At 48.0% G+C, this 27,508-nt stretch overlaps 1 protein-coding gene across 1 annotated transcript; it reads left to right on the forward strand.

The window, feature by feature from the left end:
* LOC123996614 (protein FAM110C-like) lies at positions 1 to 27,508 on the forward strand. Its single transcript, XM_046300118.1, has 2 exons — positions 1 to 295; positions 23,180 to 27,508. Exon 2 carries the CDS (start codon positions 23,964 to 23,966, stop codon positions 25,407 to 25,409), a length of 1,446 nt encoding a protein of 481 aa, XP_046156074.1. The 5' UTR covers positions 1 to 295; positions 23,180 to 23,963; the 3' UTR covers positions 25,410 to 27,508.

Below are 27,508 nucleotides of genomic sequence, written 5' to 3' on the forward strand. Positions count from 1 at the left end.
TTTGCACAACGCCCTACCTGCCCACTCCCCATTGTGGCACGGAGTTGCACGGCTGCTACAACGTAAACTACCCAGTGTTCTGGCAGTCTGCGAAGGAAGCGGACGCAGCACAGCAGACAAGAAGCGTGGAGCACTAGCGGTCTGTCAGTCCGACTATCTGCCGAATAAAATAGGCTACACAAGAAGCTGAGCAGATAACCACTCGGACAGATCCATGTCCCGTCCCAGTGGTTGAAAGAACAGAAAGAAACGAGAGGACACCTTCACATGCATGAAGAGCAACACGCAACACAAGGTGAGCATGAAATGGATTTTTAAATGGATTGAGTAGCACAAAGTTATAATGTCCGTTTATTAGCCTACTATAGATCTTATTACTAGGTCAATTACAAACAAAATAGGCTCCATCGTTTTGAGGAGTGTCTTCCTTCAGCGTCGAAATTCAATCGTGAATGAATAGCCTTCAGCATTGAGCATTGCCAATAATTACTTCCATATTATTTACGGTTTAATAATTTGCAATAATTACTTCCATGTGATTTACGGTTTAATCAACTATGATCTGAGCTGTACATAATGCAATAAATTATGCCTGATCATATGTGGATAAGTGGGAGAATAGATTCGAACTTAGCTTGTTTATAACTCTGTTGTAGGCTATTATATTAAGTTACTGAATATTAAGGGAAATTGCCGAGAGGAGGTTTACTGAATGGTGCTGGAGCGCACGCTGGACACGTGTCCCTAGGCAAAGTAACAAGGTGAATTCAGTGAGTCTTGGCGGTGCGTTATTCGGATGAGAGGTTATTTTGCTAACGGGTCAGAAATGCCTCACTGAGAGGAACATTTTTATTTATGCCTGTTTTATCATGTTGGAAACGGGAGTATACAAAATTATGCACGCATGCTAGAGTTGTCCTCACCATAACTAAACGCAAAGTAGGCTACTTTCAAGCCGGGTGCACTGACTTGGTATTCTTGGATACGCATAATTGTGCATCTATTTTAGGCAGTGTGCCAGTAAATTTGTCATTCCAGATGGATAGGCTATACCCTCACATGTAACATGCCTTATATAAACTGCAAGCACAAGTATTGTATTTTTGTGCATAAAGTGGATTGTGTAGTGCTACATGGCATTTGACAGGTTAACTGTCAGCCTGGAGGCCAGCGCTGTTGGAGAAGTTGACATGCACTATAATTCATCACATGACATGTAACCTATACATGAAGGCCCCTCGTCTGACTCACCGTGAACTGTTCTAGTCGTTAAGACTGCCCTTTCACGACTACTTGTGACTACGGTCGCGATAAAAGTGAGATCGGGTGAAATTACTTCCTGATAAGATTGAACATCCGCGCGCTGATTGGAAAAGAGGCCTACTACCTTGGACCATAATATTTTAATCTGGATAAAAACTAGGGCATGAGAAGAAATGATGGATGAGCTTCAAACCATCTGATCTCCTTCTAATGCTCTGTCATTTTCCATGAGTGAGTGCAATGGTTCAATTGAGTTTTACTGAGTTACAGTTCCTATGAGGAAATCCTTCATTTTAAATCAATTAATTGGGCCCTAATCTATGGATTTCACATGACTGGGGATACAGATATGCATCTGTTGGTCACAGATACCCTTAAAATAAAAATGGGCCTCACAATGGGCGTCGGGATCTCATCAGTGTTTTTGTGCATTCAAATTACTATTGATAAAATGCAATTGTGTTTGTTGTCCATAGCTTATGCATGCCCATACCATAACCCCACCGCCACCACGGGGAACTCTGTTCACAACTTTGACATCAGCAACCCGCTCGCCCACACAACGCCATACACGTGGTCTGTGGTTGAGTCCAGTTGGACGTTCTCTAAAACGACACGGTAAAGAAATTAACATTAAATTCTCTGGCAACACTTCTGGTGGACATTCCTGCAGTCAGTATGCCAATTGCACGTTCCCTCAAAACAACTTGAGACATCTGTGGCATTGTGTTCTGTAAAATTGCACATTTTAGAGTGGCCTTTTATTGTCCTCAGCACAAGGTGCACCTGTGTAATGATCATGCTGTTTAATTAGCTTGGTGATATGCCACACCTGACTTGTGGATGGGTTATCTTGGCAAAGGAGAAATGCTCACTAACAGGGATGTAAACAAATTTGTGGACAACATTTGAGGGATTTCTTTTGTGTGTGTTTGGAACATTTCTGGAATCTTTTATGTCAGCTCATGAAACATGGGACCAACACTTTACATGTTGCATTTATATTTTTGTTCAGTGTATGTTGCCTTGTAGCCATTGTGTGGCATCTGTTTACCTGCAATGGCAACATTTTATGTGGCCTCGTGCATGTTGTAGTCTAACCTGGATTAGACATTAGGCCAATGGCAGTGGATCTATAGGGAAGATATTAGGCACTGATGAGCCAAATAAGTCCCCTACAACACGAGACATGGGTGGAAGACAGCGCTATCTGAGATCTCACAATAAGGCATAGCCAGCAGGTAGAGGAGCTCAAATCAGTGGTTCTTCAACAAGGTTCTTATGCAATTTTACCACACAATAGGTTTTGACTTGTCTTTCGTATCTCACAGTCATTATTGGGTGTTGCTCGAGTTCCTTTAGACTAGGGTTGGGCCAGAGCATTGTGTGTTTTATTCATCCCCCACCAACTCTTTCTGATATTTGGAGATAGTAGATCCAGACTTGCAGAGTGGGGATTATTAGTGTGGAGTCATATACCACTGAAGGCCAGTCTAAATAACCTGGAGTACTAGACCAAACAAAGGGCACTCCTTTGTCTTGCAACCACAAACAAACTTGCTGTGGTGTGTGTGTGTGTGTGTGTGTCCATAGAGCAGCCTGTTTACCCCTCCAATTATATAGGAGAGCAACAGTGGTATTTTTTAATCATGCACTGTGGTAACTTTGTGGTGTTGTTCCATTTTGACAGGCTGTTGCATGTTTTAAGATGCGGACATGGACAGCTGTGCTAGTATATCATGCAGTAGTGATGATGCTGATTCACTTTTACTTCATAGCCAGGGACCCGACATGATCTCCCCCGCCGCAATGCAGTTAGTTTGATTTTTTTTTGTATGGCATTACTGAGAGATAAAGCTCACTGTGATTCTTCAGCGTTTGTGTGCACAGTCAGTGGCAGTAGAACCTCGCATTCAGTGGCATTCTCTATCCCTAGTCGCTCTTTGGAGATGAGAAGGGGTGATCTTTGGCCGTGAGGACAGGAGCCTGGCAGATTTAGGATATTGACCAGTGTATTGTGGAAGGTTATAACCCATAGACAACCTTGCCCCGTCGTACAGATAACTGTGTACTTCCTTGATGTATTTGGCCTTTAAAGTTCCTCCTTAGGAAATGAGCTTTGAGATCTGCCGTATATGGGAACAGCAGTATGCGTCATCTCTTCCTATGCTCATGGCTCTCAGTCTGCGGGAACCAGCAGTGATCTGACTTACACTACCTGCAAATGAACAGTCTGGCATCATGGAACAGTTGCTAATGTCTGTAGTGTATTTTTTTAACCTATGGCAGTGGGTTCACACACTGCTAATTTAGCTGCTGTAATAAAGGCTGATGTCTTTCTTTGAAGTTGATCCCACCAGAGCAGACAGGCAGGAAGATGCCCTCTGCTACGGCAGACCCAGAGGCACAAACAGAGCAGAGAGCAGGCAAAGCCAACCTCCAACAGCAGTCCGGAATGGAGCGATGACAGGAGCCCTGACATCATTAGGATGACTAACATTAAATGTAACATGGGCCGGGCCTCCGCGGTGTTGGTGGCAGCGGTGGGACCCGGGTCTCTGACTGACCAAGCGAGGACTCACAGCGGCGGTCGAGTCGGGGTCAAAAATGTCACATTGCCCACAGTGACGTTTTCTGGAGGTTTGTGTGTGTAAATGCATAGCCACGTGTTCATCCAGCATCAAACGTTGTATAGACATACACACATTGCATACCAGACTGACAAATAGCAGTTTACATTTTCCCGTGGTATGCCATTGACCCATGTGCCCTGGTGTAGGACCGGGCTGAGCCACCTATGGGACAGATCTTCCTTTCAGACTCGTTCTTCATTTCTCTCTATCATTTATGTTTGCACTCTCTTTTTTTATAGACTCTCCACATGTATAATCTGATTGGTGTTGACCCACATCAATCTGAGCTGCTGAAGTACAGTGGAAGCCACAGGGCCTTTCATGCTTTTAGTTCACAATCGGCCCCTCGTGTTTCTTACCACTTAAATTTCATGAAACCCACAGTCACATTTCACTGAACTCTTATGTTTTCTCTGACAGACCAGTCTTGTAATCAGTCATTTCCCCAAATGAAAATCATTGGTTTGTGTGTGTCACATTGTATTCTCCAAAATTAAAATCAAACATTTGTTTTGCTTAATCCCTTTCCTGTTGCGTGGTTGCCGTGTATCGCCCCCTAGTTACAGAAGGTGAAGCCCCCTAGTTACGGAGCGAAGCTCAGGTTCCTAATTAGAGGGTAAAGGGTCCTGTAAGTGACATCACCTTCCCCCTGGCGCTATGTGTGTGTGTGTGTGTGTGTGTGTGTGTGTGTGTGTGTGTGTGTGTGTGTGTGTGTGTGTGTGTGTGTGAATAAAAGGCAGCTGGTGCGAGACATTTGACAATCACTGCTGTGTGAAACTTCAAACACCCTCAGTCTTCCCACAAACTGTCAGAACCGGAGCTTATAATTTGACTTTATTGTTCCTGTTGCCTGGTTTGGCCGATTGTTACCACCGTCTGTGGGAACTTCCTCACCAGTGGTTCAGGGGAACAAAATATTCAAAAAGAGGAACTTGTCAAGAGATGGCCTTTAAATGAGTTGTGTTTGTGAAGGTGCTTTTGAGATACCTAGCCTCATCCATATAATTCTTTACGATATCGCAATATTTTGTTTCACAATATCGCAATATTATGTTTGTGCTAGTTGGCTGTACCTGCCCCAGAACTGTATTATTCCTTCATAGCTTGTTCTCCATCTTCTTTTTAAATAGTGAGCAATTTGTTATCAGCTATTTTATTTCCATGACTGATCAAAACGTCTTCTCATGGCTCTCTCTTGTCCCCCTACAGCAGACATGATGAGCAATATGTTTGGATCATCGAATCGCAATAAAATCGCAGTGTCAAATTGCAATACGTATAGAATCATGAGAATATCATATTGTGAAGTCCCTGGCAATTCCCAGCCCTACACTCTTTAAAATAAAGGTGCTTTCTAGAACCTAAAATGACTGTCCCCATAGGAAAACTCTTTGAAGAGCCCTGTTTGGTTCCAGACAGAACCCTTTTGGAACCCTTGTTTCTAAGAGTGCATGAGCTAAATGTGCCCCTCCAGGAGCCTCCCAGGTGGCAGAGTGGTCTAGGACACTGCATCACAGCGCTAGCTGTGCCACCAGAGACTCTGGGTTTGCACCCAGGCTCTGTCGCAGCCGGCCGTGACTGGTCCGTGGGGCGACACACAATTGGCATAGCGTCGTACGGGTTAGGGAGGGTTTGGCTGGTAGGGATATCCTTGTCTCATTGCGCACCAGCGACTCCTGTGGTGGGCCGGGTGCAGTGCGCGCTAGCCAAGGTCGCCAGGTGCACGATGTTTCCTCCTACACATTGGTGCAGCTGGCTTCAAGGGTTGGATGCCCGTTGTGTTAAGAAGCAGTGCGGCTTGGTTGGGTTGTGTTTTGGAGGACGCATGACTTTCAACCTTCGTCTCTCCCGAGCCCGTACGAGAGTTGTAGCGATGAGACAAGATAGTAACTACTAATAATTGGATACTACGAAATTGGGGAGAAAAAGGGGGTAAAATGTAAATATAATAAAATTCCCCCCAATTAAAAAAAAAAGTGCCCCTCCAGTATCTCCTTATCGGCGTCACAACAAATCAGATCATCATCCCTATTAATCTAGTCATTTTCATGATTCGCAACCATCCATAGACCCATCTCTATCAGCCCCTAACCCAATAAATAATTAATCATCGATAACTAAATCATGAAAGGTGGTCCGCCCCTCCATCTCCTACTGGTCCCCTGTGTCGTGGTGACAGCTGTGGGAGCTCCTCTCCCTCTCCCTCTCACATCCCTGTAATTGTTCACAGCTCTGCTGGGCACCTCGGTGGCTCTGCCACATCCAATCAGAATCACCCATAGAGCCGTAATATCCTCTCAGTCGCTGACGCATGACAGTCTGGACCCTTCAATTAAGAGGACACGGTAGTGCTGGGCCCGGCAGCCTCCGAGACTGCCGTCCATTCCATCCGACCTCTCCATCCGACTCACTATGGTGAGTCTTGGTGACTCTGACAGGGCAAGGAGCAGGAACGGGGGGTCTATTTCTGTGGCACTTGGGGCCTGTTTGTGGAGACGTGGGCCGACGACTGGGTAATGAGTGAAGGCAGCTGGCAGGTTCAGTGGAGGTGACACACTAGTACATAAGGCAGGAAGGAAAACACTGGGCCTTGTTCTGGTTCTGTGTTTGAGAGGTTTTACCCTCATCTAGTTTTCCCCATGATTGACTCCTTTATTAGGTTCGGGAAATATCCCCCAAAAAAGAAAAAAGTGGTCGGTGCTTGGTGGGCCTCTGTAAACGTGGCATGTTTTTCGCAGGGAAATATGAAAAACACATTAGCTGACATTCTCTCTTTACCTCGGGGTAAGTTGAAAGGTAAGCTAATCGAGTCGTATTGGTTTTTCCGTTCAGTTGATAGCTGTGTCTGTCACATTGGTGGTGGGTTGGTGATAAGTGACTGGTAGCCTACATTGTAGGTCAGTACATTGCGTTCAGGCCATGGTTCATCCATAGTGGGACAGATAGCAAATCGATCGAAAGTGTGAGGCTGTGAGCGGTGGCAGTGGGTGTCCTCTGGCACAGTGATTGGCTAGGATGTATCAGTGTGTTGAGAGATGCCATGTTTGGTCAGAGGGCACTAGGGAGGCACAGCTGGAGGAGCCTCACCCCACCACCCATGACTAAATGATAACCCTTTACTGCCCCTCCAGCACTTGGATGATGCTACAACAGACAAAATATCTGGTTTGAACATCCCAGCGACGTTGTAAGACTTCTGTGAGAATGTTTTGTGGTCCCCGTTATTTTCTATTTAGAGTGCTAAGAGGTTGTAAATGCAGACACCCTCATGTTTAGACAGATCTTACACACAAGTTGCCCAGCTGTGCTAAACGTGTAGCATCTAAATAGTTTGTTAAGTAGATACATGGTGACATGAAAAACTGCAGCACTGACTAAATGTATTTTGTGTACTAACACAAAGTGGTAAGAGAAAAGACATGAGCCATCTCATGTTGTTGGACATTCCCGTACAGGCTCTGGAAATTGGCCGCATGCCTCAAACTCTCTTTTAACACCATGAAACCACTAGAAACCGGCATATGCTGTTTCAGAGAGGGCGAATTCTTCCGACTTATTGAAATCAAACATCTGGCTCGTCTCCAGCAAGAGCTCTAGCTCGAGCTTTCACACCAGCTGAGAGCTTAATGAGGGCTCACTCTGGGAGAACAGCCTTCATAACGTAACACTCCAGGGGCTTTCGCGATGTGCCCAGATTTATGTGTGTGTATAGCACTATGTATACAACCCCAGGATGGTGTATTTGGGAGGTTCGGAGGGAGGGGGGGGTCTCTGGTACCCAACAGGGTTCTTTCTCACACACACAGCATTCAGCAGTATATTTGACAGAGGGTGTGTTTTATTTAGTCAACATAAAGACATGTTGGCGTTTATAGGTGTAACAGTGGTGGTCATTGCTTAGAATATGTACACAAATCCAGACCTGGTTTGGAGGCACCACATACCTGCAGAGAAGCCTACTGCCCCCCCAAGCAGGCACACACACACACACACACACACACACACACACACACACACACACACACACACACACACACACACACACACACACACACACACACACACACACACACACACACACACACACACACACACACACACACACACCCCACCCCACCCCAGTCTACCACCAACCTCTCCCATCTCCCTTTTGACCTCAGCTGCATTCCCCAAAATCCTGACCAGAAGGACTATAGGTCTTTTATATAGGCTTTATATAATACAATTTTTCAACATTTCCTTGATAGGTTCCCCTTCCAAGTGCGCTTTAGTTCACTCGTCGACAGTGAGGCATCATAGTAGAGGCTTAACATTCCACCACTGAGCTGTAGACAGAGAGTGGATCAGGTGTCACTATATTGTGGCACGGGTTACCAGGGAGTCAGGGGCTGGGACTGGTTCCAGAGGTCCAAAGTGGAACACAGGTTGCATCAATGGCACTAGCTTCCACTAGGGCCAGGGGTGGGTGGGGCGGGACGGGGGGGCGAGACGGGACGGGTCTAACAAGTCAAAGTTAGGAGTAGTTCTCCATTGGAAAGATACAAATGTAATACTGAAAGGCCAATGAAGAGAGCTATGTTTTTCTGCATCTGTAGAATTGTCCATGTGGGCGAAACACATGCTTAATTGTATATTTTTCTGTGCATTAGGCCTAAAAGGTGTAACACACAAACAGTCGGTATTGAGTCATTGGGTTACATACCGTAGGTCAACTGTGCTGTGGTTATCAGCTCAACCAGGAGGGTGCCTGCTCCTGCTGGCAGGAAAAAAGGGAGTCGGTTTGATCTGTTGATAAAAGTTAGAATAGTCTAGGAAGTCTGGCCGTCTTATCTCAACCGTTTCAACCTTTATTAGCTTTCCACGGGTGTCAGAGCTGATAAGAGGTTGACCAGGGCCGGCAGTCTTGCACCTCCTGTGCCACAATCAGGTAGTCCGTGTCTCTTGAGTAGCTAATCAAGGGTGACTTTTGTTTTTAAAGTGACGTTCCGTACTTCAGGTTTTTGCGATTGGCCTCGGACTTGAAGGACTTTCCCAACCTTGAATAAACTTGGACTAGGCTAATATAAATAGTTGACTTATAGACTGTAAAGTGGTAATGACACGGAGCAGAACAGATTGCGTTCATCTCCACGTCTGTACAGGCTGTCTCTATTTCGCACTTATAGGCTTCGACGCTCCACTCACTGTCTTCCAGTTATTACCATTGAATGACAAAAGAGCCACATTCAGTGAGTTAAGTGGGCATCTCATCTATTTTATGGTTGGAGGAGGTCTAGTGAGGTGGCGGTCCCTTGTGACCTGATGCCCCCTTGCATGACAGTGGAAGGGTCTGAGGTACCCCCCCCCCCCCCCCGCAACACCCCCCCCCCCAACCATATATCAAGTAGCTAATGGCCTGATGGCACTCGAAGCCTCACAATTGTGAGGGGATTTACGGTGTGTCACTGGCTTTGTTTGTTGGGCCAGTGGAGGGGTGTTTATCCCCCTGGCTCCGTCTCTGTTATTTTTTTATTGTCATGTTTTGTTTTTTTGTCCTCCCCCAGCTAATGAGATGGAGTAGTCCAGGTCTTTCCCTTATTATCTACTAGACCCAGAGAGAGCCATTGTTTAGAGCCGTTAATAATGTAACTTCTGTGGCTCTAGTCTGTGGCCCTAGAGGAGCCAAGTCTCTGTCCATCCTTAGAATACACCCTCTAGAGATGTTTCTGTAGTGCTGGTTAACGACCTAGGAGGATTGCACCGTTAATTTGGACCGTTAATGGTCATAGTCTTTATGTTCACACATGGCACTGTCGACCTGGGCATGTTGTGCATCCATAGAGTCTACAAACTCCGCAAGAGAATCCTGAATAGGTCCTGGTTAAAATGAGTGCAATGGTGATGGTCTTCCATCTTCTGCCTGTTTCATCCTACAGAGAGGAGCCAGATGTTTGAAAAGACAGGAAGAAAAGGGGAATGCAGGGGAAAGAGAAAGGAGAAAATATAGGGGTGAAGACTGAGAGATAGTTCACAGCAGATGCCCGTTCGTTTATTTGACAGGTAAAAAAGAGGGTCAACACATTTTAAAGTGCTTCAAAGGTGGTCTCTCCGAGAATTGATGTACCTCTTATCTTGTGTTTATCGCTCTGAATGCATATGTCAAAAAAGGGGAACTTCTAAACTGAGGACAGCCGGTTTCCTTTGGATATGCTATGTTAGCTCTGGACTCTAGCTGGTTCATTGGTGGGTAGATGATGAAGTCCTCATGAACCAAACAAACACTTCCTGGGTTTGAAATCTCTCTTCCCCACCAGAGTAATCAACAGAAATCTACTGGCACTCTTTAACCCTTCCTAGTCAAATGTCTTTGCTTACTCATATACACTGCTCAAAAAAATTAAGGGAACACTTAAACAACACAATGTAACTCCAAGTCAATCACACTTCTGTGAAATCAAACTGTCCACTTAGGAAGCAACACTGATTGACAATACATTTCGGATGCTGTTGTACAAATGGAATAGACAACAGGTGGAAATTATAGGCAAATAGCAAGACACCCCCAATAAAGGAGCGGTTCTGCAGGTGGTGACCACAGACCACTTCTCAGTTCCTTTGCTTCCTGGCTGATGTTTTGGTCACTTTTGAATGCTGGCGGTGCTTTCACTCTAGTGGTAGCATGAGACGGAGTCTACAACCCACACAAGTGGCTCAGGTAGTGCAGCTCATCCAGGATGGCACATCAATGCAAGCTGTGGCAAGAAGGTTTGCTGTGTCTATCAGCGAAGTGTCCAGAGCATGGAGGCGCTACCAGGAGACAGGCCAGTACATCAGGAGACGTGGAGGAGGCCGTAGGATGGTCAACAACCCAGCAGCAGGACCGCTACCTCCGCCTTTGTGCAAGGAGGAGCACTGCCAGAGCCCTGCAAAATGAACTCCAGCAGGCCACAAATGTGCATGTGTCTGCTCAAACGGTCAGAAACAGACTCCATGAGGGTGGTATGAGGGCCTGACGTCCACAGGTGGGGGTTGTGCTTACAGCCCAACACTGTGCAGGACGTTTGGCATTTGCCAGAGAACACCAAGATTGGCAAATTCCCCACTGGTGCCCTGTGCTCTTCACAGATGAAAGCAGGTTCACACTGAGCACATGTGACAGACGTGACAGTCTGGAGATGCCGTGGAGAACGTTCTGCTGCCTGCAACATCCTCCAGCATGACCGGTTTGGCGGTGGGTCAGTCATGGTGTGGGGTGACATTTCTTTGGGGGGCCGCACAGCCCTCCATGTGCTCGCCAGAGGTAGCCTGACTGCCATTAGGTACCGAGATGAGATCCTGAGACCATATGCTGGTGCGGTTGGCCCTGGGTTCCTCCTAATGCAAGACAATGCTAGACCTCATGTGGCTGGAGTGTGTCAGCAGTTCCTGCAAGAGGAAGGCATTGATGCTATGGACTGGCCCGCCCGTTCCCCAGACCTGAATCCAATTGAGCACATCTGGGACATCATGTCTCGCTCCATCCACCAACGCCACGTTGCACCACAGACTGTCCAGGAGTTGGCGGATGCTTTAGTCCAGGTCTGGGAGGAGATCCCTCAGGAGACCATCCGCCACCTCATCAGGAGCATGCCCAGGCGTTGTAGGGAGGTCATACAGGCACGTGGAGGCCACACACACTACCGAGCCTAATTTTGACTTGTTTTAAGGACATTACATCAAAGTTGGATCAGCCTGTAGTGTGGTTTTCCACTTTTAAAATTTTGAGTATGACTCCAAATCCAGACCTCCATGGGTTGATAAATTTGATTTCCATTGATCATTTTTGTGTGATTTTGTTGTCAGCACATTCAACTATGTAAAGAAAAAAGTATGTAATAAGAATATTTCATTCATTCAGATCTAGGATGTGTTATGTTAGTGTTTATTTTTTTGAGCAGTGTAGCTTACCTCTAGCACCATTTCTATTTGAAACAGTAGCAAAGTTACCAATAAATTGAATCAGTTGTTTTTGAATAAGGCCTGTCCTCTGAGCTGTGCAGTGGGAAACATATAGGCATGACCTTTGCTTTTGGTTTATCAAACCTGGGTCATACTCATTAACCAAGTAGGCCAAATAATACCATTGATTAAAAGCAAAATTGAGTGAGCCGAATCCATTTGTTGTGCACACAATCACAATGCGACCCTGGTGACCACGGGACGTCGGACCCTCGCTACTCTCTCTGTCCCGGCCCAGAGGTACTGATGCAGCCTGACACAAAACTTCTGCTTCTTCTTATGGGCTACGTGGAGTGCCTGGCTAAGTCTTCCCTGCAGGCGGGCTAGCAGCTTCACAGACAGAGGGGGAGAGAGAAGGGGGGGGAACGACAGGGTGGGTGGAAAAAACAAAGAGAAAGAAAGCGAGAGAGAGAGAGAGGGGGAGAGAGAGAGAGAGAGAGAGAGGGGGAGAGAGAGAGAGGGAGAGAGGGAGAGAGAGAGAGCGAGAGAGAGAGAGAGAGAGAGAGAGAGAGAGAGAGAGAGACGCATGAAAGCCAGGGAGATGAGAGGTTAATAACTACCCATTGTGAGAGAAGGAGGTTGTCTACCTCACTTGCTTTGGCAATGTTAACACGTGTTTCCCATGCCAATAAAGCCCCTTGAATTGAATTGAATAGTCAGGGCGGGAGCGGTGGCGATGCAGTGTATTAGGAGAAACGTTCTGCTGTGGCCGTCACACACTTTTCAAAAGAGAGAGGATCACAGTAGAAGGTGCTGGGTACTAATTAGTCTCATTAGAGTCAATGGAGTTAATGGAGGCTGTTGTCTGTGTGTAAATGCAGGCTGCTCTCAGTGTGTGTGTGCGTGCGCGTGCGTGCGCACATACCTACGCGTCAACCTTGTCATGTTTTGTCATTTATTATCTTGTCTTGTCCCTGTGCTTCCCATTCTATTCGTTTCCCTCTGCTGGTCTTATTAGGTTCTTTCCCTCTTTCTATCCCTCTCTCTCCCCCTCCCTCTCTCACTCTCTCGCTCTCTCTTCTCTCTATCGTTCCGTTCCTGCTCCCAGCTGTTCCTATTCCCCTAATCAATCATTTAGTCTTCCCACACCTGTTCCCGATCCTTTCCCCTGATTAGGGTCCCTATTTCTTCCTTTGTGTTCCGTTCCTGTCCTGTCGGTTCCTTGTCTAGAATTCACCGTGCTGTGTTTGTGTATCGCCCTGTCGTGTCGTGTTTTCCTCAGATGCTGCGTGGTGAGCAGGTGTCTGAGTCTGTCTGGTTCAAGTGCCTTCCCGAGGCAACCTGCTGTTCACCTGCTGTTCAAGATCGAGTCTCCAGTTTGTCCTCGTCATTTCGAGTGAAAGTTGTGTTTTTTGTTTGTATTTACTTTACTGGATTAAAGACTCTGTTTTCGCCAAGTCGCTTTTGGGTCCTCTTTCACCTGCATGACAGAAGGAACCGACCAAGGAATGGACCCAGCGACTTCAGACGCTCGTTACACTGCCGTCGAGATCCAAGGAGCCATGCTCGGCAGACACGAGCAGGAATTGTCTGCTGCTCGCCATGCCGTGGAGAACCTGGCCGCTCAGGTTTCCGACCTCTCTGGACAGTTCCAGAGTCTACGTCTCGTGCCACCTGTAACTTCCTGGCCTGCCGAGCCTCCAGAACCTAGGGTTAATAACCCACCTTGCTACTCCGGGCAGCCCACTGAGTGCCGCTCCTTTCTCACGCAGTGTGAGATTGTGTTCTCTCTCAACCCAACACATACTCTAGAGAGAGAGCTCGGGTTGCTTACGTCATTTCACTCCTTACTGGCCGGGCTCGAGAATGGGGCACAGCTATCTGGGAGGCAAGGGCTGATTGCTCTAACAGGTTCCAGAACTTTAAAGAGGAGATGATTCGGGTTTTTGACCGTTCAGTTTTTGGTAGGGAGGCTTCTAGGGCCCTGGCTTCCTTATGCCAAGGTGAACGGTCCATAACGGATTATTCTATTGAGTTTCGCACTCTTGCTGCCTCTAGTGAGTGGAACGAGCCGGCGCTGCTCGCTCGTTTTCTGGAGGGACTCCACGCAGTGGTTAAGGATGAGATTCTCTCCCGGGAGGTTCCTTCAGATGTGGACTCTTTGATTGCTCTCGCCATCCGCATAGAACGACGGGTAGATCTTCGTCACCGGGCTCGTGGAAGAGAGCTCGCATCAACGGTGTTTCCCTGCTCCGCATCGCAACCATCTCCCTCCTCTGGCTCAGAGTCTGAGCCCATGCAGCTGGGAGGGATTCGCATCTCGACTAAGGAGAGGGAACGGAGGATCACCAACCGCCTGTGCCTCTATTGCGGAGTTGCTGGACATTTTGTTAATTCATGTCCAGTAGAAGCCAGAGCTCATCTGTAAGCGGAGGGCTACAGGTGAGCGCAACTACTCAAGTCTCTCCATCAAAATCCTGTACTACTTTGTCGGTCCATCTACGCTGGACCGGTTCGGGTGCTACATGTAGTGCCTTGATAGACTCTGGGGCTGAGGGTTGTTTCATGGACGAAGCATGGTTTCGGAAACATGACATTCCTTTCAGAGAGTTAGAGAAGCCTACGCCCATGTTCGCCTTAGATGGTAGTCATCTTCCCAGTATCAGATTTGAGACACTACCTTTAACCCTCACAGTATCTGGTAACCACAGTGAGACTATTTCTTTTTTGATTTTTCGTTCACCGTTTACACCTGTTGTTTTGGGTCATCCCTGGCTAGTATGTCATAATCCTTCTATTAATTGGTCTAGTAATTCTATCCTATCCTGGAACGTTTCTTGTCATGTGAAGTGTTTAATGTCTGCCATCCCTCCCGTTTCTTCTGTCCCTACTTCTCAGGAGGAACCTGGCGATTTGACAGGAGTGCCGGAGGAATATCATGATCTGCGCACGGTCTTCAGTCGGTCCCGAGCCAACTCCCTTCCTCCTCACCGGTCGTATGATTGTAGTATTGATCTCCTTCCGGGGACCACTCCTCCTCGGGGTAGACTATACTCTCTGTCGGCTCCCGAACGTAAGGCTCTCGAGGATTATTTGTCTGTGTCTCTTGACGCCGGTACCATAGTGCCTTCTTCCTCTCCGGCCGGGGCGGGGTTCTTTTTGTTAAGAAGAAGGACGGTACTCTGCGCCCCTGCGTGGATTATCGAGGGCTGAATGACATAACGGTTAAGAATCGTTATCCGCTTCCCCTTATGTCATCAGCCTTCGAGATTCTGCAGGGAGCCAGGTGCTTTACTAAGTTGGACCTTCGTAACGCTTACCATCTCGTGCGCATCAGAGAGGGGGACGAGTGGAAAACGGCGTTTAACACTCCGTTAGGGCATTTTGAGTACCGGGTTCTGCCGTTTGGTCTCGCCAATGCGCCAGCTGTTTTTCAGGCATTAGTTAATGATGTTCTGAGAGACATGCTGAACATCTTTGTTTTTGTCTATCTTGACGATATCCTGATTTTTTCTCCGTCACTCGAGATTCATGTTCAGCACGTTCGACGTGTTCTACAGCGCCTTTTAGAGAATTGTCTCTACGTAAAGTCTGAGAAGTGCTCTTTTCATGTCTCCTCCGTTACTTTTCTCGGTTCCGTTATTTCCGCTGAAGGCATTCAGATGGATTCCGCTAAGGTCCAAGCTGTCAGTGATTGGCCCGTTCCAAGGTCACGTGTCGAGTTGCAGCGCTTTTTAGGTTTCGCTAATTTCTATCGGCGTTTCATTCGTAATTTCGGTCAAGTTGCTGCCCCTCTCACAGCTCTTACTTCTGTCAAGACGTGTTTTAAGTGGTCCGGTTCCGCCCAGGGAGCTTTTGATCTTCTAAAAGAACGTTTTACGTCCGCTCCTATCCTCGTTACTCCTGACGTCACTAGACAATTCATTGTCGAGGTTGACGCTTCAGAGGTAGGCGTGGGAGCCATTCTATCCCAGCGCTTCCAGTCTGACGATAAGGTTCATCCTTGCGCTTATTTTTCTCATCGCCTGTCGCCATCTGAGCGCAACTATGATGTGGGTAACCGTGAACTGCTCGCCATCCGCTTAGCCCTAGGCGAATGGCGACAGTGGTTGGAGGGGGCGACCGTTCCTTTTGTCGTTTGGACAGACCATAAGAACCTTGAGTACATCCGTTCTGCCAAACGACTTAATGCCCGTCAAGCTCGTTGGGCGTTGTTTTTCGCTCGTTTCGAGTTTGTGATTTCTTACCGTCCGGGTAGCAAGAACACCAAGCCTGATGCCTTATCCCGTCTGTTTAGTTCTTCTGTGGCTTCTACTGATCCCGAGGGGATTCTTCCTTATGGGCGTGTTGTCGGGTTAACAGTCTGGGGAATTGAAAGACAGGTTAAGCAAGCACTCACGCACACTGCGTCGCCGCGCGCTTGTCCTAGTAACCTCCTTTTCGTTCCTGTTTCCACTCGTCTGGCTGTTCTTCAGTGGGCTCACTCTGCCAAGTTAGCTGGTCATCCCGGTGTTCGAGGCACTCTTGCGTCTATTCGCCAGCGCTTTTGGTGGCCGACTCAGGAGCGTGACACGCGCCGTTTCGTGGCTGCTTGTTCGGACTGCGCGCAGACTAAGTCGGGTAACTCTCCTCCTGCCGGTCGTCTCAGACCGCTCCCCATTCCTTCTCGACCATGGTCTCACATCGCCCTAGACTTCATTACCGGTCTGCCTTTGTCTGCGGGGAAGACTGTGATTCTTACGGTTGTCGATAGGTTCTCTAAGGCGGCACATTTCATTCCCCTCGCTAAACTTCCTTCCGCTAAGGAGACGGCACAAATCATTATCGAGAATGTATTCAGAATTCATGGCCTCCCGTTAGACGCCGTTTCAGACAGAGGCCCGCAATTCACGTCACAGTTTTGGAGGGAGTTCTGTCGTTTGATTGGTGCGTCCGTCAGTCTCTCTTCCGGGTTTCATCCCCAGTCTAACGGTCAAGCAGAGAGGGCCAATCAGACGATTGGTCGCATACTACGCAGCCTTTCTTTCAGAAACCCTGCGTCTTGGGCAGAACAGCTCCCCTGGGCAGAATACGCTCACAATTCGCTTCCTTCGTCTGCTACCGGGTTATCTCCGTTTCAGAGTAGTCTGGGTTACCAGCCTCCTCTGTTCTCATCCCAGCTTGCCGAGTCCAGCGTTCCCTCCGCTCAAGCGTTTGTCCAACGTTGTGAGCGCACCTGGAGGAGGGTGAGGTCTGCACTTTGCCGTTACAGGGCACAGACTGTGAGAGCCGCCAATAAACGCAGGATTAAGAGTCCAAGGTATTGTTGCGGCCAGAGAGTGTGGCTTTCCACTCGCAACCTTCCTCTTACGACAGCTTCTCGTAAGTTGACTCCGCGGTTCATTGGTCCGTTCCGTGTCTCCCAGGTCGTCAATCCTGTCGCTGTGCGACTGCTTCTTCCGCGACATCTTCGTCGCGTCCATCCTGTCTTCCATGTCTCCTGTGTCAAGCCCTTTCTTCGCACCCCGTTCGTCTTCCCTCCCCCTCCCGTCCTTGTCGAGAGCGCACCTATTTACAAGGTACATAAGATCATGGACATGCGTTCTCGGGGACGGGGTCACCAATACTTAGTGGATTGGGAGGGTTACGGTCCTGAGGAGAGGAGTTGGGTTCCGTCTCGGGACGTGCTGGACCGTTCACTCATTGATGATTTCCTCCGTTGCCGCCAGGATTCCTCCTCGAGTGCGCCAGGAGGCGCTCGGTGAGTGGGGGGTACTGTCATGTTTTGTCATTTATTATCTTGTCTTGTCCCTGTGCTTCCCATTCTATTCGTTTCCCTCTGCTGGTCTTATTAGGTTCTTTCCCTCTTTCTATCCCTCTCTCTCCCCCTCCCTCTCTCACTCTCTCGCTCTCTCTTCTCTCTATCGTTCCGTTCCTGCTCCCAGCTGTTCCTATTCCCCTAATCAATCATTTAGTCTTCCCACACCTGTTCCCGATCCTTTCCCCTGATTAGAGTCCCTATTTCTTCCTTTGTGTTCCGTTCCTGTCCTGTCGGTTCCTTGTCTAGAATTCACCGTGCTGTGTTTGTGTATCGCCCTGTCGTGTCGTGTTTTCCTCAGATGCTGCGTGGTGAGCAGGTGTCTGAGTCTGTCTGGTTCAAGTGCCTTCCCGAGGCAACCTGCTGTTCACCTGCTGTTCAAGATCGAGTCTCCAGTTTGTCCTCGTCATTTCGAGTGAAAGTTGTGTTTTTTTGTTTGTATTTACTTTACTGGATTAAAGACTCTGTTTTCGCCAAGTCGCTTTTGGGTCCTCTTTCACCTGCATGACAAACCTGGTCTACTGACCTCACCCTTTTCAGATCCCCAACCTGTTTTCTTACCTTGTGGCTTGAAACCTGTCTATTTCTAAATCTTCTCTCGGTTATCAATCACCGTGTGTGTCCAGAAGAAATATGAGCCAACTTGAATTTGGGCCACTCTCTGGTTTGTAAGTAATAAATAGTGTCCCAAACAACCAACGGCTAGCATTGTGATTCACACTGATCTATGCATTGTTCTCAGTGATAGTACTTACAGTGCTCAGAGCAAGAGAGAACCTCTCATCAGAGACTGGCTGGCTCTCTTCAAACGGCCGTTGTCACATCCAATGAATACAATGCCTTCAGAAGACGTTTACATTTCAAACAACAGTCAATCTCAGAGGGGAGCACGTTTTTTAAACTTGGCCTTAGTGGAAAACGGCAGTGGTTTTCAAAAGATGTATGGTCTATGGAGTTATACTTTCATGTTCTAAACATTCTCCCTTGTTTTGTCATATACCGTGATTCTGTTCATATTTGCTTAACACTTGACTCCAACATCCTGCGGTTAACCGTTTTGTCTTCCATTGGTCAGAACTAAAACCAGGATGTACTCCATGCCACAAACTCTATAGAACTCCTATTCAGATTGGATTGAAGAACTGACACATCCATGGAGGGTCAGAGGCTGCCTGTCATCAGTGCCCCATGTTTGAGTTCATAGGCCAGGCACTAATCTCGCTTTGCGCTCCAGTGGCATAATCCTGCCACTTGAAACGGCAATCCTACTGTCTGCTGGAGCACATATCCCCCCGAAAGAACGGTGTCTGGTAAATATGATGCCCCACCACCACCGCTACCCTTTAGTTCTGCTACATGTTTCATTACCCAGTTTCTTTCTGTAGTTACACTTTATCGGATGGTCTGGATAGTCCATCTGTAGATGCAGATGGTCATACTATCAACAAACGAGGCAACTGCTTGCTAAGGTTAGGGTTAGGTTTAGAATATGGTTTAGGGTAAGGGTTACATTTAGAGTTAGGACCAGGGTTAAGGTTAGGGTTAAGGGTTAAGGGTTAGTAGATACAGTAGTTGGTTGAAATGTTACTGATAGTCTGTAGATCTAGAGCATCTACAGATGGACCATCAAAAAAAAGTGTTACCCTGTCTGTTTTTATCCCTGTTTTTATCCCTGTCTAGGCTCTTTCCTCTGGCACCTGTTGGGTTTTGTTCCGGAACTTATTCCAAACAATGGGTACCTTTCCCGGCCTTGCCTGCTTGACATCTGGAAAGTGTAGCCGTTCCCCCCTCCTCTCTAGACGGAATTTATAGTAGTAGGCCTTCTAGGGCTTTTGACAGCAGGGCAGAGGGGGGGGGGGGTTGATGTGAGAGGGGTGTGGAGGTTGAACGGTAGAGAGCCAACCTAAACGCAGGAGGTAGGGAGGTAAGCCCCCTTTTTATGTCATGGTGCCAGTAATTAGCTTTTTCACCAATTCATAGGACTTTGTGTTAAGTCTTGGGGGTTTGTTTCATGATCATTAAGGGGCTCGGATCCTTATGGAAAGTACTTGCTGTTTGCAAAGTGCCTCTGTTTCTTTGTTATTGAACGTACCAACATACTAACCTTATACTGGTATGTAATATGTACACAAAACCCTTTAAAAACACCACAGACATAGATCCTTTTCCTGTCAGAAGGAGGTCACTCGTTGTTTTGCCACTTTGTTTTTATATCACACCTCGGGCCATTCTGAGAACAATACCACTCTGACTCTCCAGCAGTCACACAGCAGAATTCTGAGAACAATACCACTCTGACTCTCCAGCAGTCACACAGCAGAATTCTGAGAACAATACCACTCTGACTCTCCAGCAGTCACACAGCAGAATTCTGAGAACAATACCACTCTGACTCTCCAGCAGTCACACAGCAGAATTCTGAGAACAATACCACTCTGACTCTCCAGCAGTCACACAGCAGAATTCTGAGAACAATAGCACTCTGGCTCTCCAGCAGTCACACAGCAGAATTCTGAGAACAATTACCACTCTAACTCTCCAGCAGTCACACAGCAGAATTCTGAGAACAATACCACTCTGACTCTCCAGCAGTCACACAGCAGAATTCTGAGAACAATACCACTCTGACTCTCCAGCAGTCACACAGCGGAATTCTGAGAACAATACCACTCTGACTCTCCAGCAGTCACACATCGGAATTCTGAGAACAATACCACTCTGACTCTCCAGCAGTCACACATCAGAATTCTGAGAACAATACCACTCTGACTCTCCAGCAGTCACACAGCAGAGTTCTGAGAACAATACCACTCTGACTCTCCAGCAGTCACACAGCAGAATTCTGAGAACAATACCACTCTGACTCTCCAGCAGTCACACAGCAGAATTCTGAGAACAATACCACTCTGACTCTCCAGCAGTCACACAGCAGAAGGAGCACATTTGGTTTTCTGGGCCAGTTTCTAAATACTTTTTGAAGGAAAGTACATGAAAAACAGCCACCACCTGTGCTCTCAGGTTTTTGTAGCAGTTTAGGGGTTTACAGACAAGGTCTTCCTACTGCTATAACACAGATGGAAGCCTATGTAGGCTCTCGAGTGGCGCAGCGGTCTAAGGCACTGCATCTCAGTGCTGGAGGTGTCACTACAGACCTTGGTCTCGATCCCGGGCTGTATCACAACCGGTCGTAATTGGGAGTACCCTAGAGCGGCACACAATTGGCCCAGCGTTGTACGGGTTCGGGGAGGGTTTGGCCGGGGTAGGCCGTCATTGTGAATTAAGAATTTGTCCTTAACTGACTTGTCTGGTTAAATAAAGGTAAAACAAAAATGAATGTGGGCTCTCCAAAAGGCCTGATAATCTGCAAACCAACTCTGTAGACATACAACTGAATTTACTGGGCAGGGCCTTATTGCCACATGCTGACACACACACACATACATATATATACACATGCATGCAAGAGCACACACATACACACACGATAATCATGTTGGGATTCTCTGTAGCTATAAATACTTTCTCTGCGCCTTGGCTTAGGCTCCCTATCCCGTTATAAACACACAACCTCGTCCCCTCCCTTCCTTACTCCCAAGTCAGAGCAATGTGTGCCCCTGAAAATAACACGGTCTTCTCTTTCTATGCAACATGCCATTGAGATATGTACCATTTTCAAACAACTCCAGTTACTTTTGGTTTCAAGTTTAACTTATCTTTCATTGGGGCTTGCTAATTTGGAGAGCACGCTGTCCCACTGCAACTTTGAGAGAGTTATTGCGTTGGAAGTGTATTGGTTTACTTTGCAAGGTTTTTATGCAGGGTTTTTAAATATTAATGGTCTTGTGTTAGTGAAGTATTCTGTGCAGCTCTTTAGGACTGCAAATGTGGTGTGTCTTGTGTTAGTGAAGTATTCTGTGCAGCTCTTTAGGACTGCAAATGTGGTGTGCAGAAGCTTTGTTCAACTCATCACAGCTGATTATGCAAATGTATATTAGGAGCGATACCTCTTTTCTGTCAACCTTGCATGTTGAGGAGCAATCGTTTAGGGAGATGTGTTGAACTCCTTTCCCCTTCTGCACGTAGACACACAGACACATTCTCTCACAGCTACAGGGTGTTAGGAATATCAGTGCAGAGGTATGATTGCTAAAATGAACGTAGCCTCCAAGATATTCAATTCCTCGTAAAAACTTGGATTGGCATGTTTTGTGTATTCCCAATAGCAGTCAGCTCAGTGCATGCGTGGGAGCTTGGCCCAGCTCTTTCCTGACAGACACAGGACTCATTCCAGCTCTAAAGAGTGTGACATGAGCTCAGTGTGAGCTTTGGGGACCCCTGTCACTCTCTGCCATAACGTCTCTCTCTGTTTCTCTGTCTCTGCTGTCCTGGATAAAAGCAGGCCGTGCTAACACCTCTCTCTGTTTCTCTGTCTCTGCTGTCCTGGAGAAAAGCAGGCCGTGCTAACACCTCTCTCTGTTTCTCTGTCTCTGCTGTCCTGGAGAAAAGCAGGCCGTGCTAACACCTCTTCTCTGTCTCTGCTGTCCTGGAGAAAAGCAGGCCGTGCTAACACCTCTCTCTGTTTCTCTGTCTCTGCTGTCCTGGAGAAAAGCAGGCCGTGCTAACACCTCTCTCTGTTTCTCTGTCTCTGCTGTCCTGGAGAAAAGCAGGCCGTGCTAACACCTCTCTCTGTTTCTCTGTCTCTGCTGCCCTGGAGAAAAGGCAGGTTTCTCTGTCTCTGCTGTCCTGGAGAAAAGCAGGCCAACACCTCTCTGTTTCTCTGTCTCTGCTGTGGAGAAAAGCCTGGTTTCTCTGTCTCTGCTGTCCTGGAGAAAAGCAGGCCGTGCTAACACCTCTCTCTGTTTCTCTGTCTCTGCTGTCCTGGAGAAAAGCAGGCCGTGCCTGGAACACCTCTAACACCTCTCTCTGTTTCTCTGTCTCTGCTGTCCTGGAGAAAAGCAGGCCGTGCTAACACCTCTCTCTGTTTCTCTGTCTCTGCTGCCCTGGAGAAAAGCAGGCCGTGCTAACACCTCTCTCTGTTTCTCTGTCTCTGCTGTCCTGGAAAAGAAAAGTTTCTCTGTCTCTGCTGTCCCTGGAGGCAGGCCGTGCTAACACCTCTCTCTGTTTCTCTGTCTCTGCTGTCCTGGAGAAAAGCAGGCCGTGCTAACACCTCTCTCTGTTTCTCTGTCTCTGCTGTCCTGGAGAAAAGCAGGCCGTGCTAACACCTCTCTCTGTTTCTCTGTCTCTGCTGCCCTGGAGAAAAGCAAAAACACCAGGAAAAGCAGGCCGTGCTAACACCTCTCTCTTTTTTCTTTTGCTCCGGCCGTGCTAACACCTCTCTGGTCTCTGCTGTCCTGGAGAAAAGCAGGCCGTGCTAACACCTCTCTCTGTTCCTCTGTCTCTGCTGCCCTGGAGAAAAGCAGGCCGTGCTAACACCTCTCTCTGTTTCTCTGTCTCTGCTGTCCTGGAGAAAAGCAGGCCGTGCTAACACCTCTCTGTTTCTCTGTCTCTGCTGCCCTGGAGAAAAGCAGGCCGTGCTAACACCTCTCTCTTTTTTTCTTTCTCTTCCTAGGGGACTGTGAGTGCAGGTGAGGTGAGGACAAGGACAAGTCCTTCATCCATCCGTCAACGTCCGAGTGTCCCGGTGCCGCCCACTCTCAGGTCACCTCAACCGCGACGGCGGCCGAACAAATAGGAGTCTCTCGAACCCAGCGTCCCTCAGACTGCCTGCCTTCGCAAAGCAAATATTTGAAGCCATTATATCTCATTTCCCAGGGCTAACCTTCGGTGAAAAGATCAACGGAAAGGGAGTGATCGCTCAGAGAGAGACGGACAAAGAGAGAAAGAAAGAAAGGGGGAGGGTGAAAAACAGTAACCCTTTCAAAGTGAACTCTGCCTGCTATTTCTGCTGCGCTGTGGGCAGGAGAACGTCCCATTTGGGAGTGCTTTTGGCCAGTGGCAACAGGATTTCCCTGCTCCCTGCCCATTTATCCAAATGCCTGTGTAAATACTAGATAGAGATATCAATTTGTCTGGGCTCCAACAGTGCCCAAAAAGAGACTATCTATAGCTATAAGCTATCTATAGCAAGCTCCACATCAAACGTGGCCTCTGTGGTCACAGAATTGCTACCTATTTATTTCCTCAGTAGAGAGATTCAGGAACTGTGAGTGAGAATGGGAGCTGTTATGTCTTTAGTTCTGAAGCAGAAAGCTTACTGAAAAAGTTCACACTAGAGTAGAACTTGAAAGGCACAACAATAAATCCAGGGGGACACCTTTCGCCACTCGCTGCAGGAGAAGGCAGCCATTTTGGGGCTGCTGTTTTGATGTCTTTACCCGAAAGGGTGGAGCACCATGAAACCGCTAACACCCATAGGATCCCCCTCACCTCTGAGGCTCCTCAACAAGGGCCCGGACTACCTGCGTAGGCAGATGGAGGGTGGGGGCCAGGGCCGATCTATCAGCGCTGTAGAGAGACTAGAGGCAGACAAGGCCAAGTACGTTAAGAGCCAGCAGGTCATTAACACCAAGCAGGAGCCCGTCCTGGTGCCCTGCACACCACCTCCTCCACACCGTCGTCCCCTCACCGTGCCTGGGAGTCTCACCCCACGGCTGCCACCCCGCCGTTCCTCTGCCCCTTTCCCCACCCTGACCGGCCCCCTCAAAGTACGAGACGAGAACGAGAATGATGACTCGAGGAAGGAGAATCGGAGGACGTCGGTGGATGTGGAAGCACGGAACAGGAGTAACGCCAACAAGGTGACCCCACCCAGCCCCAGGACCCCCAGGACTCAACCCTCCGTACCCCTGGTAGCCCCTCACAGTGCACCCATCCTGAGGAGGAGCACCGGTAAGCGCATGCTGCGGCCTGACTCCCTGGTCATCTACCGGCAGAAGAAAGAGTGCAAAAGCCTGCCTAGTGGTGGCATCGTATTGGGGAACTCCACCATGGAGATAAAGGGGTACAACTTTGTCCGCCGCCTCTTCCTGGGCTCCATGCGGGAGAAGAGTGGCGGGGGCGAGGGGGACACCCAGAAGATGGTGATCAGCGAGGAGAAAGCTCTGTCGCGGGATGGTGACTCACACATGTCCTGGACCACTGACAAGGACACAGTGGACGGGGGACAGGGAGGGCCGGGTAGCCAGAGATCCAGTAAGACGGACCACGAGCGCTCACCGCTGCCCAGCCCTGGCTTCAGCTGTACACCGGAGCGGACTAAGAATGGTGTTAGCTGTGTTAGCAATGGCACCACCAATGGTACCAGAAATGGCAATGGCATCACCAATGGTACCAGAAATGGCAATGGCATCACCAATGGTACCAGAAATGGCAATGGCATCACCAAGGGCAACAACGTGAGTGACCACACTGACAACGAGGCGGACATCTGGAAACGGGTGCCACCACCACCACCACCGCGGCGGCGTTCAGGACTACAACGCTCCAAGTCAGATCTGCTTCTGCGATGCTCAGTGGCGTTGTCTGACCAGGAGCATTTCTTTGACTACTGCGGGCTGGACCTGGACATGGTGGACCGGCTGGGGCCTGAGAACTTCCTGGGTGGGGCCAGCGACGTAGACACGCTCTCGTTGGTGCTGAGGAGCATAGGGGGAGGGCGCGGTGGCTCGGAGCCCAGCGAGTTCTCCCGCCACTCAGGAGAGGCGGGGCTTTTCCAGGAGGAGGTGGCCGAGAAGCTGACCACGGGGGTGTCAATCATCGAGAGGAACGCCCGTGTCATCAAATGGCTCTACAGCTGCAAGAATGCAGCACAGGAGGGGCCCAAAGAGTCCACTGTTTAGACACCACTTCTCTAAAAGAAGACATGTTCCCCTATGACTGAAGGACAGAGACTTTGTTATTGTACTGTAATCCTTAGTCTTCTCCCAGGTTGATATGCTGTATTTATAGGTCCTATGGAAAGTGAGGGGTGTGGATGGGCTACACCTTATTTTCCAGTGGAATCATTTACCCCTGAAGATGTTAGTGTCAGTGAGTGTGTGCGGTTGTGTTGGATATGGCTGTCCCGCCCACTCCCTATCCTAACCAATATGTATTGTCAGATCTATAGTGACTGACAGCTCCGCTCTGACTCTACAACACACAATAAGACGCATCAGTGGGAAAACAACAGGCACAGATGAGGCTGTATTTAGCGTCGTGGACGCACAACACAACCCTACACTCTTCTCTCGAACAAATTCATAATTTAGAATGGAAGACCACAGAGGGTTTTTCTGAACTGGAGTGAACCGTGAGTACCTCATTCCGAACTGTGCCCGTTTAGTTTGTGTGTTGCCTTTTTTTTCTTCTTAAACGCGGGCGTTGGAACAAACACGCGAGGGCCCCTGTGGGGTCGTTAAATGCACTGAACTGGACGAAAAGTGAGAGAGGGAGGAAATGAGTGAGAGAGAGAGAGTGGAAACGAGTGAGAGAGAGAGGAAACGAGTGAGAGAGAGAGGAAACGAGTGAGAGAGAGAGGAAACAAGTGAGAGAGAGAGGGAGGAAACGAGTGAGAGAGAGAGGAAACGAGTGAGAGAGAGAGAGAGAATGAGAAACAGCTTTATAGGAGACTCCTCTCAAATTAAACACTGAGCATAATACTCTAGAGACAGTACTTCCAGGACAGTCGTATTAGACAAGGAGGGACGCAGGGTCGGTTATTTTGATCCTACAGCACCTCTGAACCTTACCCCAAAGAGCGCTATAACTCTTACACAGCAACTACTGACCACTGATACGTTAGTTGTGACGCAATTGTGATTGATTTTGACAGCTACAGCTGTGTGACTGGCTGGCAGCGAACTCTGCATTGCCTTTTTATCTGTTGCTACTGTGTAAGCTACCTTGTTGCCATTGCAGGATAGAAATTAAAGTGTGATAAGTTATTTTTACTGGATAGCTGGTCAATTCCTTGTGGGAAAAAAAGTGACTTTTTACTTCGCTACCACAAAATATTAACTTAAAAGGGCATTTTAAATTCCTCACAAACACAGATGTATTTTGTTGCTGTTGTCATGTAACATTTTCACCATAGTGTTCAAAGTGTAAGGGACCATGAGCTATCAGGTTGCCAAATATTTGAGGGTGTCACCTTCACAGAGCTGACGTTTACAGAGTCCCCCAGACTCCCTCTGGTTTGAGGGTTGGGGTTCCTCTCCCCTCTGGGGCCAATGGTCATCTGGTTATAATAATAATAATAATATGCCATTTAGCAGACGCTTTTATCCAAAGCGACTTACAGTCATGTGTGCATACATTCTACGTATGGGTGGTCCCGGGAATCGAACCCACTACCCTGGCGTTACAAGCGCCATGCTCTACCAACTGAGCTCTACCCTAGGCCTGGGGGAGGACGGTAAGGGGGTGAGAACTCCCTCTCTTACCCCTCTACCTTTTTAATAGCTGTAGATCCTGTCTCACTTCATCAATCTGTCAGTGATGCCCATTTTTATCGAAATGAAAACGTCACCTTGATCAGAGTTCTCCCTGGGATACCTCTGAAAAATTCACTGAAGTTCCGCGGGTGGTATGTACGGGTTAGAATGTGACACGGAGAGACAGAGTCATTGGGTGGAGTAATATTGGACCTGAGGAGGGTCACATGATAGGCTATGTAATAAATCAACAACCAATCCCCTTTTAGAGCCATGGTGTTTTCTCTCTGTAAGTAGCATAGCGCCCCAAAACAACTGGACCCCCTTCCCCCCTTTAAACTGGATTTGTGTTGCAAACTCTTCGGAGAAAATTGTTCTCTTGCATGTTTACAAAATGTCTGTACATTTTTCGATCTGTTTTATTTTCCGTGTATATGAGAGGTTTTAGTTTTTACTCCAAAGAGAAGTGTGTATGATGTTGTACACAGACAATTTTAAGAATAAAGTTATATTTGTGCGAGAAA

This window comes from Oncorhynchus gorbuscha, linkage group LG15, assembly GCF_021184085.1.
Source record: "Oncorhynchus gorbuscha isolate QuinsamMale2020 ecotype Even-year linkage group LG15, OgorEven_v1.0, whole genome shotgun sequence".
Taxonomy (NCBI): Eukaryota; Metazoa; Chordata; class Actinopteri; order Salmoniformes; family Salmonidae; genus Oncorhynchus; species Oncorhynchus gorbuscha.